The sequence below is a fragment of the Podarcis muralis genome, chromosome 8 (genome assembly GCF_964188315.1).
Source record: "Podarcis muralis chromosome 8, rPodMur119.hap1.1, whole genome shotgun sequence".
Lineage (NCBI taxonomy): Eukaryota > Metazoa > Chordata > Lepidosauria > Squamata > Lacertidae > Podarcis > Podarcis muralis.
This window is the reverse complement of record NC_135662.1, coordinates 76,475,361-76,492,040: the sequence shown is the minus strand read 5'-3', so window position 1 is coordinate 76,492,040 and position 16,680 is coordinate 76,475,361. Positions and strand designations below refer to the sequence as shown.

General features: G+C 40.4%; 1 protein-coding gene across 2 annotated transcripts in view; it reads right to left on the bottom strand.

The window, feature by feature from the left end:
* Nucleotides 1-438: 438 nt before the first annotated feature.
* The window catches only part of RETREG1 (reticulophagy regulator 1), a 41,239-nt gene continuing 24,997 nt past the window's right edge, over nucleotides 439-16,680 (bottom strand). For both annotated transcript variants that reach the window (XM_077933353.1, XM_077933354.1), the window contains 6 exons: nucleotides 8,455-8,581; nucleotides 6,991-7,075; nucleotides 6,251-6,388; nucleotides 5,774-5,838; nucleotides 4,535-4,661; nucleotides 439-3,534 (listed from right to left, as the gene is read on the bottom strand). In XM_077933353.1, the coding sequence (XP_077789479.1) occupies nucleotides 3,050-3,534; nucleotides 4,535-4,661; nucleotides 5,774-5,838; nucleotides 6,251-6,388; nucleotides 6,991-7,075; nucleotides 8,455-8,581 (1,027 nt within the window). In that variant the 3' untranslated portion in view covers nucleotides 439-3,049. The remainder of the gene's footprint in view (nucleotides 3,535-4,534; nucleotides 4,662-5,773; nucleotides 5,839-6,250; nucleotides 6,389-6,990; nucleotides 7,076-8,454; nucleotides 8,582-16,680) is intronic.

Genomic DNA, 16,680 nt, shown 5'->3' with positions numbered 1-16,680 from the left:
ATACTTAAAAGCTGGGTGCTGGCTCCTAAGAATTTGAAATATTTTTTTCTCACCATCAAGGATGAGCTTAGAGAAGCTATTACATTACTAAGTGGGAATCAATTCCAATGTCAACAAAGGCAGCCAAAAACGAAGGAGCAGCGTACAAGTCATTTCCCATGCTGCAGGGGGCATTAGACTCATTCCTCAAACTGCAGCTTTTGCCACATTGTAAACTTGTTTTTGAAATGTGAGTTTGTAATGTAGTTTGGGCTTTGTTAAGCACAAATCCTATTGGCCATACCCACTCAAAGCCCTTTGGTGTACCATAAATAGATCTTCCAGCCTCTGTTGAGAATTTTCAAAAGAGAATGCAAAGACCCCTATCACAACATCTCTTTTCTGCGTGAGATGCTGAAGGTGGAAGAAGTGAGAAATCAGTGCAGCTACACAAACAAATGTTTTCAGGACTGGGGCTTTATTTTATAATATTACGATCGTACTTTTTTGTCTCGATACCAGAAAAACTGGTTTACAGGAAGTCTCAAGCAGGCCCACCAGCTGCTTTTAATGATGAACGTTGGAACTTCAGTCCTTTTAAGAGTACCACCGCAGTATTGGATATTTGGAAATCCCTGAAACATTTCTTCTAAAAACAACAATAAAGTGCACACAGTTACATTTTACAACACAGCTGGCATGAGCCAGGAAGATGCTCTGCCAGTCTTCTTACAAGTCTTCTTCAAACCCCTCCCTGCTCTCTCCCTAAGCAGCCTCAACTATTTAACTGCGCGATCTGGTGCATGCTTACTCAGAAGTAAATCTCACTGAATTCAGTAGGGCTTATTCCTAAGTAAATGTGTTTAGGATTGATGGGACACATCTATAGAATGGATAAAGTTTGATTAACTGCACTTCCACCATGTAAAAGGAACCCCATGTTTAACAAGGGGAAGAGGTCACTGTGAGCTTCTGCTGAGCATATCTCTATTTATGGGTGCAGCATTCTCTTGGATGGAAGTGCTTTCCTCTATTCCTTTATTTGTTCATAGACAACTTCTTAATAAAATAAAATAAAATAAGAGCACTGCCCAATGGTATCAAAGCCAGAGGTACATAAAAACCTGAGATAGTGAGTACACTATTTGTGGGGCATCTTTGATCGGAAACAACTGTCCGAATCTTGCATTAGGCAATTGCTTTGTTGCAATCCTAAACCCACTAAGGAGCAAACCTGCTTGAAAGTCAGTGGGACTTGGGAGTAAATATGATTACTGTTTATGTCTCCCATCTTTTGCATGGCCTAAATCCACTTTCATCCACGTGACTCTAGGCTGAAGAATGAAGGCACCCACTTAACCAACAGAAAACCTGGCAGACACGCACACACGATTCTGCTTGTGTCTGTGATATATAAAACCACAGGCACTAGCAGAATCAATAATAAGCAAGTATCCATTTGAGTCTGTAGTACCTTCCAAATCCCTGCATTCTGCATAACCATTTCACCATGCCCCCATCTGATGGGAGGTGAAATCATCATCGAGCCAAGTATGGAGATAGTTGACCAAGCTGCTTTGGAATGAGAGCTGACATTATTGTAGTTTGGTCTTGTCTGTCTGGGGTCTCCTTAAACACCTTGCGTAGGGCAGGAGGGAAGAGAAGGAAACTGAGCTCCTAACATATCCTTCCCAAGTTAACATTTTGGGCAGTGATACTACGCACATTGCCTATTGAAAATGGAAGCTATGGTGGGAAAAGAGCACCACCCTATAAACTGGGGCTGCACTTTTTAGAGGCTCACAACATAACCATGTCTGTCTGTTAGAATGCCAGTAAAAATCTGTAACAGTTTGAGATTAATCAAAACAGCCGATATGGTCCCTCAATCTGCTGGCTTTTTATAGCATACTATTAGAACTAGCAGTAAGTATTTCTTTTTTTAAAACTTTGGTTTACCTTGATAAGGCACTGCCTGCTACTGTCAACTTTAAAGGTAAACAACAAAGCTGAGAAGACAAATTACATTTTAAAATGATCCGGAGTCAGCCACACAATATGCAAGTTGTTAAAATTAGGAGTGTTTCATGGCAACAGCCTCTACTTCTATGCTAGGAATAGAATATTCTACATTTCTTTTGCAAGCAGTAATTCTTGAGGAACTGAATATAGCAGTCAATTTCTTTCATTTTAGATGCAATGTAATACTTAGGTCCTAAGAGCATAGAATTGATGAACTGGAGACTGTCTATTCAGTTTTTGAATATCTCCCTGGTTTCCTTGCCCCAAACCCAAATTCAACCCCACACTGCATATACATATACTACACGTAGATGGCTTATATACTGCCTCAAATGTATTGTTCTTTCCTTTTGCTATGAAGCTAGTAAAAGAGTACACGAAGCATGAAATTATGCCATTCTGTTAGGCTAATGGCCTACAAGAATGGAAGTAAATTTTAAATGCATCACACTGTCCTGTGTGAAAAGAATCTCCAGGAATTCAGGAATCCAGGTAACACAAATGATGGCAATCAGTTACAATGATGATGTCTGGAGTCATAAATCAGAGATATTTGCAAAAGGGTTCAGAGTCTCTGAGCCTATCAGACATTTGTTTACTCTCGGAGGTTTAGATATTCTGCTACATAGGAGGTAACTAGGACATGATGGCTTCTTGATTCCTGTTGATATCTTCTCTCCCTGAAGCATTGCTCCTAAACGCTTGAAAAGTAAGAGTAAACAGGCTGGAGGTGAAAAGGATTTGGTTACAGCCACAAGGGAGCTACATTTGGCAATTTATATCTATATCTATATCTTTAAAACCTTGCCTCTTAAATTCATTTGATACAAAATAATGAGATACATTTTTCATTTCTATGGGATCACTATCAGAAACAAAACTACCAGCATCAACTGATCTGCAACAAGTTAGTACACTTTGCATGGAGGACATAACAGCACATCTAAAATAATAGATAAAGCTTACAGCTCATCATTTTCCTTTTTTTTTTCTTTTGCATTTCACATGGTCTATATTTTATTTTCTCTATACTATTAAGCAGCTCCAGTTAATGGCCCCCAAGCAGGTTTGAGAGGAAGCCTAAAGACTTCTTTTCTTGTGGTTCTGCCTCTTGGCCTTTGGTGAGCCCCAGTTCGCTTTCTATCTGCTCAAGCTCTGACTGGTCAAGCAGTTCAAAATCGTCGCCTTCCTCTGTGTCTGTCTCTTCGCTTAAGTTTGGGTCGCCTTGCACAGACTGCAACTGGTCTCTGACAGCTGCGGACACCACCGACGTAACAACATCTCCGGCAACTGCTCTTACTAAGCTGAAAGCCGGGTCGCTGATCAATGGCAAGGAAAGGAATGCTGCAGAGTGCCCCTCCTTATCCTGCCTGGTACGGCAATCTGATGTGGTAGAGAGATGGTCCTTTTTTCTCTCTTGACGGACAGGGATGCCAATGCTTGAATCGTCGTCATCATTTGTTCCTGCACCGTTTTCCACGGATGGAAATTCTGCGAGATCTTTTGCGAAAGCTTCCTCGTGGCGATCAAAATCTATTGAAGAACCGACAGGAGAAGCCATTATCAACAGCTTGTTTCTGTGATATGATACAACACAAGTTTCTATTGAATAAATAAATGTCATGCCCACTTCCAGGAATACTCAAAAACAAAAGTCAGCATGTAGATCAACTTGGATGGACTCCATAAACGGCCAAAATGATTAAAGGTGTAAGACATGATGCCTACTGGGTGCATCAACAATTCCTCCCCAAAGAGACAAAAAGAAAAAGAAAGAAAGAAAGAAAGAAAGAAAGAAAGAAAGAAAGAAAGAAAGAAAGAAGACCACGAGAACAAATCTAGAGAGGTAAATATTAAAGTTATAGATAAAGGGTAAATTTTAAGAAAGGTAATCAACTAAATTTTACTCAGAGCAAACATATTTAATGAACAGGACTAAGTTAGGGCCATTAGGTTTACTCTGAGTAAAATTTGTTGAATGTTACCCAAGATTTGGAAAGGCTGAAGGCCACTAGTTTAATATAGCACACAGCTGATCTGTTATAAGTTCATTCAATTGCATTCAGTTTCTTTTTATCATAATCACAATAATTTTATTATTTATACCCTGCCTATCTGATTGGGTTGCCCCATCCAGGTTACTAATCACGTCTGCCCTTACTTAGCTTCTTCAGTGACTCACAACATCTGATACCCTCAGACCATTTACATTCATGTGCATGACTTATTCATTCATATAACACACTGAGAAGTGATCACTGATGATACAGTTACCAACATTTGCAAAGCAAATGTTAGTGAACAAATATTTTAGTTAGAATAGGAAAATGTCACCTGTGAGTTGAGGGTGGTGGTGTCTAGTCTTCTACCACTATAGTGTTAACACAAAGGTATCTACTTAAGATACCTTTTTGTGCATAAATCATTAAATGTAAAAGGAGAACTAAAAATAGACTTGAGAGGGACAGAATTAAATAAAAGTGCTTTCATATGCACCCCCCCCCCTACAAATTTGGAAACAAGATGCACGCACCATCAGATGTGTCTGTTTGTGGAGTGTTGCCCTCAGAAAGATTGAAAGTCCCATTGTCAGTCCAAGATACCTCCGATATATCAGTATCTGATACAGACATCTCTCTGGCCACAACTGTAGGGCTAACCTGTATTTTGAAAAAAAGAAAACTGTCAAGCATGGCACTCTTAAATTCTAGGCTAAACTGAATACCTACACATTTAAAACTTACACCATGTGAATTCAATCAAGTTAACTCACTTAAATCCACTGATTTAATTGAAATAGTTGGATTCAAGTTAGCTATGTCCACTGATTTCTATGAGTCTACTCTAGGTATAACTTAGATAGCATCTCGAGAAACTCTTGCTTTATATACTTGCAGAATGTAAAGTTCTAACTACAAGATACAAGGAGAAAAAAACTGCAATTATGCAGCAACAATATTTTATTGTTGCTTCATTGTATAGTAATGTATTTTAACAATACATTGTTAAATGCACAATACAAGGGATTGTGAGGTGCTCCAGAAGGCTGTCTCCATACTGATTGAACGGGCACTGAAATGGCAATACTGTTCAATGCAAGTGTAAAGTAATGCACACTGCGGCAAACTTTCCTCCCCTATCTTTATATATACATATTAGATGGAATGCATAAACAAGTGAGGGCTGTGTGCTGTAGGGAGAGGTGGAATGGGCTTGTGGGATCCGGATCCCCCATCACATATACACTTTGAATGTCGGCACAGGACTGTTAATGCCAATATCTGCATCCTCCAGGTGCTGGAGAAGTAGACACATAAGTTTGCATTGTGATGAAATCGTTTTTTGTTGCAAAGGGTCCATAATACAAGGGCAGCTGTACAAATCAGAGCCCTGTTTCTAATTGCTTGATGAGTTGTGACTTTCATTTCCACGGACTGAAATTGATTGTGGTGGTACCTGCTGCGTTCACAAGACAAACCTCTCATGCCAAAAAGCAGGTTCAGAGAAAGAATGCCTCCTACATTACTCTAGGCTGCAGTCCTGTGAGCCCTCACTCCTGAGTAAGTTCTACTGATCAGAGTCTGACATGCCTCTGAATAAACAGGCTCAGGATGTAGAAACTTCTTAAAATTCCAGCACACCTGGAATTTGCAGCAAACAAGTAGAAAGGAGTGGACAACGCTTGAGAAATGTTTCTCTTTCTGGACAACGAAAGCACAACAGTCAATATGCTTATTTGTAGTCTAGAGAACTCAATATAGAACCGACCTACCTTAGGACACAAGGCTGATACATCTAGTTCACTGTTGTCATCTGCCAACTTTGTTCTTATAATTTCTGGAAAAGATTACAAACCAATTAGCTTTCCGTTACCTACTTTGTTTGTCAAACATTCCTAGGTTTTGTTGTTGTAGCTAACAAAGAAATAAAGAGATTTATGTGCATAAATTCTACATGTGTAAAATTTATTTATATAGCATTTATTTATTATATATTTCTACACAAAGTTTTACATGCACACTGCTTTACAATGCATACGTAGTAAAAATATTCACTTTCCCAAAGATACACAACATTGTTTGGTTTTGAAACTTTACTCTTATCATTCATGGGAAGCCTAAGTTTTTTGGGTATTTGCTTGTATTTGTGGATAAACTGGCAACCACAAAAATAACACATCCCTTCTTTTTTCCTCAAGAAAGCTGACATTACACAGGGGGGGGAAATCTATTCAAAGCTGCCTGCTTACCAGCTCTCTCTCTCAATTTTTGGTTGATATAGTCCCAAACGCCAAAGTCCAGTTTCAGCAGAAGCGGCTTAATGTTGCTATATACTTTCTGCCCAAATTCATTGCATTTGAAGAGTGGGCACAAGAAGGCACATAGTACTGCAACAAAAGTAGGATATATAAATAAGTAAGTTCTACAATTTTTTACAACAAGTTTGCAGAAAAGTAAACTTTTGAGCTATGTCATTTTTTGAATACTCTTTACAAATCCTTCTTGAAGCATATAAAGAGGTCTGTTTCCAAGGAACATGCAAGTTAGAAATATCCATTGCTAAATAAAGCACTGTGTGTGTGTTTATTGGGATCCACAGCATCTAAGAATATATTGTGTGGGGGAGTTAGTGTAGCATAGTGGCAAAGTCTCAATTAGTTCAATGGAACTTACACCTAATGTAAAAGTTTATGAGACTGCAGCATGATCTCTTTAAGGAAATAAATATTGATTTACTGCTTCATTTATTCAGGGAATCCAGATTTTTGCCCTTAAGAACTTCAGCTTTGTCAATATCACATTTTCCTAACATTTAAGCCACAATTATTTTGCTGCCATGAAAAATGCAATTTTGTCTTCTTTTCAAGCATCTTAATTGCAATGGTGAATTCTGTGCAGAATGTGGTTTGCCTGTTGCTATGGGAATCTCCCCCCCCCCCCAAGAAAGTAAAGTAACTATTGCATCCCTTAAGAATTGGAAGAAACTTACATAGAAGGTAAGAGAGTACAACTCCAGGAATGTAACTTCCTAAGATTGTGAAGAATGTGCACACACTGCAGACCAGGAGGCAAAACTGTTTAAGAGAAAGCATCAAGTAATGATTAGAGATATCACCGCCACATTCAGTATCTAAACTAAAACATGGCTTTTAACATGTTCTTACCAACAGCAAAAATTGTAGCGCTACCTTCCATCACCATCATTTTAGTAAACAAATCAGAAGAAAGACTGATGAAAATGCTTGTTAGCCACAGGGGATTATCTTTTGTGTCTTTATCACTCACTTTCCTTTACACCACAACAGATACATTGTGTGTGAGTGAGGAGCTCAGAGAAAAGCTTCTTCTGCAGCTCAGTGCATCCCCACCCAATCATTCTGGTGGCCGAGCCCCCACTTCAACTCCAAAGGAAATACAAAGTTGTGGGGGGGGGGACAGGAAGTAATACGACTTTGGGTGGCCAGTCTGAACACTGCCCTCAGCTTCTTCAGATATCCCATGGTGGTGTGAGAGATGTGCACATGGACAACACACAACTGGAGTGTGTGCGTGCTTTCTGGGAAGTGAGGAGCTCTTTTAACCTGCTGCTAGTTTTAGCCCAATTTATTCCAAAGCTGGTAATTTAAGCAAGAGGTGTTTCCGCATACAGGCATCCCTCTTTACTAACGGATATTCTCCTAGTTATCGTGCAGAAGTCAGCTCACTAGTGCTGGCATCTACAACAATGGCTAAAAGAGGAGTGGGGAGAGTAATTCAATTTATTGTACACATTCATACCTCCAGTTACAGATAGGTAGCCGTGTTGGTCTGCCATAGTCAAAACAAAAAAAAATCCTTCCAGTAGCACCTTAAAGACCAACTAAGTTAGTTCTTGGTATGAGCTTTCGTGTGCATGTATCTGAAGAAGTGTGCATGCACACGAAAGCTCATACCAAGAACTAACTTAGTTAGTCTTTAAGGTGCTACTGGAAGGAATTTTTTTTGTTTTGACATTCATACCTGTAAGATTTCATTAATCCCAAAACTGATTGGCGGCTCATAATGAGACCTGGTCCAACATATTTTACGATCTTAAGTGGTTGTCTTGCATAATTCAAGCGGTGCAACACCAGGAAAAGCACTTGCAATGTTGGAAAAGGATGCTGGACAGAACAGTGAGACAGTGTGCTGCTGACTACAATCCAAAGTTATACTACAGCATCTTTTCCACTATCTAAAGGAATCCTGGAACTTTTTTCCTGGGCTAAATAGTGCTTCATCACAACAGGCACCCATAAACATAGCTTTATGCTATTGAGTATGTTAGTATTGCCTTCCCTCAAGATCAATGGAACCACTAAGTACACACATATATGGTTCTGCTGTTAACATCCTTGTTTATACATTGATCATTGACACAAAGTACCAGGAAGTTTATTCATTGGAACAAGATAAATTGCAAGCCTCGTTTTACCTTGCCTGGGTTCTGCTCTTTGAAGTGAGACATTTCTTGGAGAAAGACAAAGAAACTCATCATTGCTTCTTCCATGCACTGGTTCAGCCTGATCCTGTATTCAGACTTGGAATCAATGACTTCCCAGCTGAAAAATTAAAACAAACATTAAAAACTCACCAACAAGTAAAACAAACAGGGACTTTGCTCTCAAATAATTTCACCTTTTAGTTACTCAGCAAAACTAATCCTCAGTTATAGACATAATATGATGGTTAGGCCCCTCTTGGAGATCAACTTGCTGCCCCGATTGCTGGGTCCGACTACTCTCATAGGTCCACCTGCAACTACACATTTGTGCACAAAAATGTAGCATATATACAGAAGAAATGCATGTTTCCATCTGCATGCCAGGAAATGGAATCAGCTCCCTGATATACATATACAGACAGCAACACATTTGCCACCCCCTAGCTTGTAAAGTGGCACACAAACTCCAGCCTTGTTTAAAGACAGCGAATGCAACCGCCACATCTTAAATTGTACTTGACATTTCTGCACAAGAGCTTTTCCTGCTCTCAAAGGTTTTTTTTTAATCCCTCAACCACTTCTGTCAACGCTGGGCAAGACAAGAACTTTGCCACTCAGATTTACAGCTTCTATTCTTATGTATGTTGCAGAAAGGCCTGAAAGCTCAGTGGCAACAAGAGGCAACAGGTGAACAAAATATATGGCCAAAACTGTGTAGACAGTATTCAGCTCTTTAATTGCAACTGGGTATTATCAAGGTATCAAACCATCTCTTCCTGCCTATTTTCTTTTTAAACAAATAATCGTATTCCTTATTGCAAAAGCAGTCTAACCTGTCCAACACAATCCAGTAGAAAACTGCCTTGAGGAGGCACAAGGCATTTGAAATACCCACACACTTTCTCGCCCATTTCCATGATTTCTGCAATTTGGCAAGCACTAACAGTGAGGTGCGTCTGTCTCTTGTTAAAACATACATCTTTGCTCAGCTGTTTCCCTGACGGTTGATGCCAATTTTTAACGATTCTGGTAGTGCACTGATGGCTTTAGGAATGTTTCATTTTTTAATATAACAAAATGATAAAACATCCACTTGGTTTTGTTTTGCTTTGATTATTCACTGGATTTTTTTTTTGGGAGGGGTAAAGTGATTTCTATGTTGATTTTATTTTTTCTATTTTTTTTAAAAAAGTGGCTTACAACAATAAAATGTATTTGACTGGATGTATAAAATTTGGTTTTCCCATGGTTTTCCCAGTAGTGATGTATGGAAGTGAGAGCTGGACCATAAAGAAGGTTGATCGCCGAAGAATTGATGTTTTTGAATTATGGTGTTGGAGGAGACTCTTGAGAGTCCCATGGACTGCAAGAAGATCAAACGCATCCATTCTTAAGGAAATCAGCCCTGAGTGCTCACTGGAAGGACAGATCGTGAAGCTGAGGCTCCAGTACTTTGGCCACCTCATGAGAAGAGAAGACTCCCTGGAGAAGACACAGATGCTGGGAAAGATGGAGGGCACAAGGAGAAGGGGGCGACAGAGAACGAGATGGTTGGATAGTGTTTTCGAGGTTACCAGCATGAGTTTGACCAAACTGCGGGAGGTAGTGGAGGACAGAGGTGCCTGGCGTGCTCTGGTCCACGGGGTCACGAAGAGTCGGACACGACTAAACGACTAAACAACAACAATAAAATTTGGATTTATAAAATAATCAGTGTGGTTTGGAAATGGTTTTAGTATAAAATAATTGGTTTATCACCAGATCAAAAATCAAAGCCCTAAGAAAACAAAATCCCTGTGCCTCTCTCCTGCCTCACCTGCAGACCTTGAGATACATAGGTAAGGATTATCACCCAGTTTAAAATGAAATATTAAGCTGATCTCTTTTTCCTCCTGCTGTTGCAGCAAGCAAGCAAGCAAGCAAACAAACAAACAAACTGTGTGTAACACTTTGTCATTTAAAGCTTATTCAGATGCTGCGTAATGCATGCATATCTGGGCAGTAGAGCCGCACCTGTCCAACCTGCCCCACCCCTGGGCCTACCTGGTATTTGTGCCACATAATTGGTGCCTATGCACATTAAGCCTCCTAGCACATTAGCTTTACTCCTCAAAACTGGAGAAGTAAAGACTCTGTTACCAGACTGAAAACTGAAGTCAGGACAGGACCCAAAAATTTTAATCAGGTGACAGCAAAAACTGCATTTTTTTAGCAGGGGCAATTAGGATAAGATCTATTCTTTGATTATTGATGTAAACCTCTAAAATGTATTTTGCATAGCTAAGTTTTTACCTGTTTCTTCAGTACATTTTATTTTATTTTATTGCTATGGCTAGTGGCTGATGCAAATAAAGATTCTTCTGATCTGACCTTACCTAAAAGTTTCTTTTTTCTTAAACAGGCACTTGAATCTCATAAATAGGTGCTGAATTCTCCTTCCATCTGCAAATGACTCTTCATAGGGTCCCTGCAACCTTCAGGAACAGCTTTTTGTAGGATACATGGGGTGAGGTGGGAACAGGATCCCAGGAAGGCCTCAGTACACACTGTGGACTTTTAAAGCCCTAAATGGCCTTGTCCCAGGAGCGTCTCCACCCCCATCATTCAGCCCAGACACTGAGGTCCAGCTGCGAGGGCCTTCTGGCTGTTTGCTCACCGTGAGAAGTGAGGTTATAGGGAACCAGGAAGAGGGCCTTCTCGGTAGTGGCACCCGCCCTGTGGAATGCCCTCCAATCAGATGTCAAGGAAATAAACAACGATCTGACTTTTAGAAGATATCTGAAGGCAGCCCTGTTTAGGGAAGTTTTTAATGTTTGATGTTTTATCATGTTTTTAATATTCTGCTGGGAGCTGCCCAGACTGGCTGGGGAAACCCAGCCAGATAGGCGGGGTATAAATAATAAAATTATTATTATTATTATTATTATTATTATTATTATTATTACTACTACTACTACTACTACTACTACTACTACTACTACTACTATTAGTGAGGGACCTCCTCCTGCTGCCTCACAGCATGCTGCCTGAGCCCACTTTCTCCTTCTTGTGAAGAGGCCTTTAGTAAATTTCCATCACATTCTTAGTTGCCTGTCCCAGGATAAATCCTGCCTAGCTTAAGAGGCCATGCATGCCCATACAGACAGAAATATTTAGCAAGTGAAGTGAAATAAGAATGTTTGACTTGAAGTTTTGGCTTTCTTCTGGTGAAAGCTGCTTAAACACAGAGGGACACAAACTCAGGATGTCACCTAGCAGTTGTGACAAGTGTTGCAGTCCATTCCCAGCGTGGGCCAGAAGATTCAGTTCTATCAGGTTCGCTGAAAATGACTAATGGTCTCATGCTGCCAGTTTGTAACCTGACATCTGCTCCAGGCAAAATAAACCACTGAGGTTTTCTTAGAAAGGTCAGTAACATCTCATATTACCGATTTAAACTCACACACACACACACCCCGCCGCCGCCACCCAAAGCTGTGCTGGAATTTTGTAGTCACATGAGCTGGTTAGTGTCTGCATGGATGCTCTAGTTTTGCTCCCAGTTAGGATGAAGTAACTATGACGTGGCAAATAAGGGATTATAAAAGCACAAACAAAATGCTAGCAATTACACAGCTTCCGGTATTCCCAACACCTCTAATAGCTTGAAAACAGAGATGAATATTCACCACCCAATTCAGCTTCTCATTTTGATCTGTTCCGTACTGTACAAACTGATTCCCCACCCCCACTCTGCTCCTTTATTCCCGAAGTCTTTATTTGCTAACAATTTTTATTTTAAAATTGGAAAGGCTGTTCTTGATCATGACTTGTTTTTTAAACCCCTGCTGAATACAGAAATGCAAACATCTATGATGCATCTTTTGGGCTGAATTTATAGGAGTATTTATTAAAGTGGCAGCTTGACACAGAAGGTTAATAAGCACCCCACCCCCACCCCCATTTCTACAGATTCTGTTAGGGATAAACATAACACATATGAAGACATAAACACATAACTCTAGAATTTGTCAGTTGCTTTTCTAGCATCTTTATGGAAAAGACAGAAAAGCAACCTATTAAAGCAGAACGAGACTCTTATTATTTTTTATAAAACCCCAAAAAGCTTAATGAATATCTGTTACCACAAAGAACCAGTGCTATTTTTCTATAAAACGAGCTCACCATGAGCTTATCCCTCCTTCTCTTAGAATGGCAATGGTGCCCACCTGAGAGCTGATTGTGATCTCCGGCTTAAAAAAGCCCTGCAAAGAACTACCAAAATTTCTAAAACCTTATCACCATTGATTGCACCACCATTATGCACAACACTTTATCAATATGCGTTCATCAATATGCAAAGTAAGCAGCTCGTCCCTATCCCAAAAGGCTTGCAATCCAATTAGGATAGGACTAGGAGGCTGAGTCAGACTTTGTAGAAGCATTAGATTTTGAAGAGGGATTTTGAAGGGATACAAAAAGGTGATTCTACTACTCTTGTAGAAACGAAGCTCAGGTAAACAATCACTGACTGCAAAACAGTTCATGAAAAATTAAGTAAACTGGTAATCAATGCAGCAGTTTTATAACAGGGGCTATATGTGTTCTAAAGGCAACTCCAGCCAGTAATTTTGCCACTGCATTTTGGGCCAGTTGGAATTTCCAAGACACCTTCAAGGGCAGCCCCATGTAGAGTGCATTGAAATAATCCACTGTGGAAATTACAGAGCATGGAGTATGTTAGTTAAGTCATCTCTGCCACAGCTAGCAAACCAGCCATAGCTGGAAATAGGCACTCCAACTATTGAGGACACCTGAGTCTCAAGGGACAACGTTGGATCCAGGAGTATCTTAGCTTACACTTCCAGGAGAGTGCTAATCCGTCCAGAACAAACTGTCTTCCCACCTCCTGGACTTGAGAACGTGGAACACATAACACCTCTGTCTTTAAGGATTTTGCTTCAATTTTTTGTCCCACATCCAGCCCATCACTGCCTCCAAATACCCATCTAGCACCTCAGACACCTTTCCTGATTCAGATGGAAATGAGAGATAGAACTAGATAACGTCTGACATTTGTCAATCAATGTGTTCCAGAAATTGAACCAGACATGTGTGCTTACTAAACACATTCTTATCCATTTGCCTATAAAGTGAGAGTGTGGGTACTTTTTATCCCAAACAGAGCACGTGGGGAGGCTTTAACAAAACCCCCATCTTAACATTTGCATGGTTAGGTATCTGCAATGACAGCACGGAAGTACAGTCTATTAGGGAGAAAGATCACTAAAAACCTCAGGGATTTCTGCACTTATAGTAGTATACTAGCTGGTTTTTCAGATCTTGGGGCATGATGCCACACAATGTTGTCATTATTCAGCTAATATTCCAGCAAGGTAAAAAGGTAAAGGACTCAAGAGCTCAGTGGTTTAGAACAGTGTCCCCATGCCCCCCATTCCAGTACGAGCTACTAAAAACCTGCTCATTGTACCTCAAAAAACCCTGACTTTTATCATAGTTCTGGAAAGCGGCATGTGTACAAGCATCATCCCGATTTAGGGGTGGGCGGGTGATGTAAGTGGTTTCACATCACTTCCGTCTGAATGGTGCAAGCTGTCAGTTTGGAAACTCAGTTCAGAGGAGAGATATGGCAGAGAGAGATGATGGTACTGAGTCAAAGTACTGCCCATGATAGCATTCATTAGCTGAAAACAACATCTGATCACAATAACAAAGTTCACTATACCTCAGGGAGACATGCAGTTCCTATTCTAATTTCCTATACTTTTATAAGATGAGAATTCTAGAATACTGGGCATTAAATAAATAAAAAACAATGAACAACTATCTCTGTGTGCATGCTCATAATGTAGGCATTTACTGGCTGGAGGGTGAAAGGGGGGTGACTACAGTCAAAAAACTTTTCTCAGCTCAGGCTCAGCTCTCCAAAAGTGTGAAAAGGACAACCCCACAAAAGCAACAAGTGACTAAAGGTGTAGACCATCAGCTACAAATTATTTCTTAAAAATGTCAGATCAGACAGGAACTATACTATTGTAAATGCAGAAAGTTCCCTAGCTAAGAAAGAATGACAAACTTATTCCAAGAGAAAATACCCCACCATCACCCCATTCCAATGCCAAGCACAGCAGCAGCAGCGTAACTGCAAATTTAAAAAAGAAATGATGGGAGCCATTTTGTATAGGAAAAATGATGCTTAATTTGTGAAATAATTTCCCTACACAGCAAATAGGAAAGAAACATTATTAGAACACACTTTTGAAGCAGAAAAAGTTTGCAGCGTGTTTGTCAGACCACTTGAAATCAATGTACCTAACAGGGTCAGAACATTGATTTGTGTCACTCTTCCAATTTTCTACTTCAGCTCCATGTACTTTCTCCCTTTAAAACAGGGGTCAGCAAACTTTTTCAGCAGGGGGCCGGTCCACTGTCCCTCAGACCCCGTGGAGGGCCAGACTATATTTTGGGGGAAAATAATGAACGAATTCCTATGCTCCACAAATAACCCAGAGATGCATTTTAAATAAAAGCACACATTCTACTCATGTAGAAACACGCTTATTCCTGGACCGTCCGTGGGACAAATTTAGAAGGCGATTGGGCCGGATCCGGTCCCTAGGCCTTAGTTTGCCCACCCATGCTTTACAAGGTAACCACCCTCAGCACCTCATGACAAAGGCAGCAGTGAGAGTTTGGATGGGTGATCTCAGAAGATTTGTGGGTATCAGGAGAAGATCTCCAAAATGCCCTTGTGACTATAGGATTCATGTTAGCAACCCCATGTAATAATAATAATAATGATAATGATAATAATTTTATTATTCATACCCCACCCATTATTTACTCCCCACCACTCTGGGCAGCTCCCAACAGAAGATTGAAAACACGATAAAACATCAGACTTTAAAAACTTCCTTTTACCACCAGTAATTACTTTCCTACAGAAGCCTATTATAGGGACATAAATATACAAACTAGTGGACGACTGGGAAAACCAACATCTGAGTCAGTTCTAGCACTACTGCCTCGCAAGCAAAATGAGTCTTATGTAAGACACACAAACACCTGCATGAAGAATGGTTTGATCCGCACAGAAATATACCATGTACAGCATTGTGACAATGTGCTGATTAAGACAAAAACTATTAAATGCAAGGACTTTGAAACTTGTCCCTATATAATATTTGTGCTCTTTTTTATTTACTCTCAGAGCTAGAATCCCCAGAGGAAGACACAACGGGGAGGCACCCCATGACCTGTCAGATGGGCTCTCCATCTCCTCTTTCTCTCTGGCAACAAGGGAGGCTTTTCCGGTAGGTGAAAAAGCAAGAGAAAGAGAAAGAGAGAGAGAGAGAGAGAGAGAGAGAGAGAGAAAGAAAGAGAAAGAAGGGAACCATTGCATTTCTGACGAAAAGCTGCAATGAGGCGAGCAATTATGGGGAAGGAGAAATATTGTGACGATTTGGTGGATTCAGAAGCTGAGAAAAGAAGAGTACTTTATTGTCTTGGGGAGGGAAACTGGGGCACTGAGATGGAAACGGAAACTCTGGAGGAGGTAAATGGAGGCAGGGAGTAGTTGTGGTCCTGAGAGACAACTGAGGCAGGGAGAACATGGGAGATGTCACCATCCTGGAGAGGGAAATAATTGGGGAGGGGGGAATTGAGGCAGGAAGATGGGGTTGGCAAGCAGAGCAAGCAGGACCATATTAAATATATTAAACATGGTACATAGAATTTATGGATGGTTAACATTTGTTGGACTCAAGAGACACATTAATCCCTTGCCAAGCTTCAATGCCATATGCCAGTAGTGGGTGTGACCAAAAATGGCATGGCTATCCTACACTCTCTCTCTCTCTCTCTGTCACACATGGTAAGTACACAGTACTCCCCCATAACTGAGCCATGTAGATCAGCTGAGTTGGGGGGGTTATTACCCACTCCCCATGATTAACAATTGACTGATCCAATGACTAGCAGGGAGGCGGGCTGAGTGTAGGGGTTTAAATCCAACCCAGAGATGGAAAGAAGATAAAGTCCCTACCAGAGAAGAATGGCAGATGAAGTTAATGGACTATGCTGAAATGGCTAAAAAGACCGGAAGAGTCAGAAATCAGGAAGACCAAAATTTTAATAAGGAATGGGGAAAATTTATTGTAAATCACTGTAAACAGTTAAAATCGTTAGCAGGATTGGAAGATCACTTGCAGTTTAAGG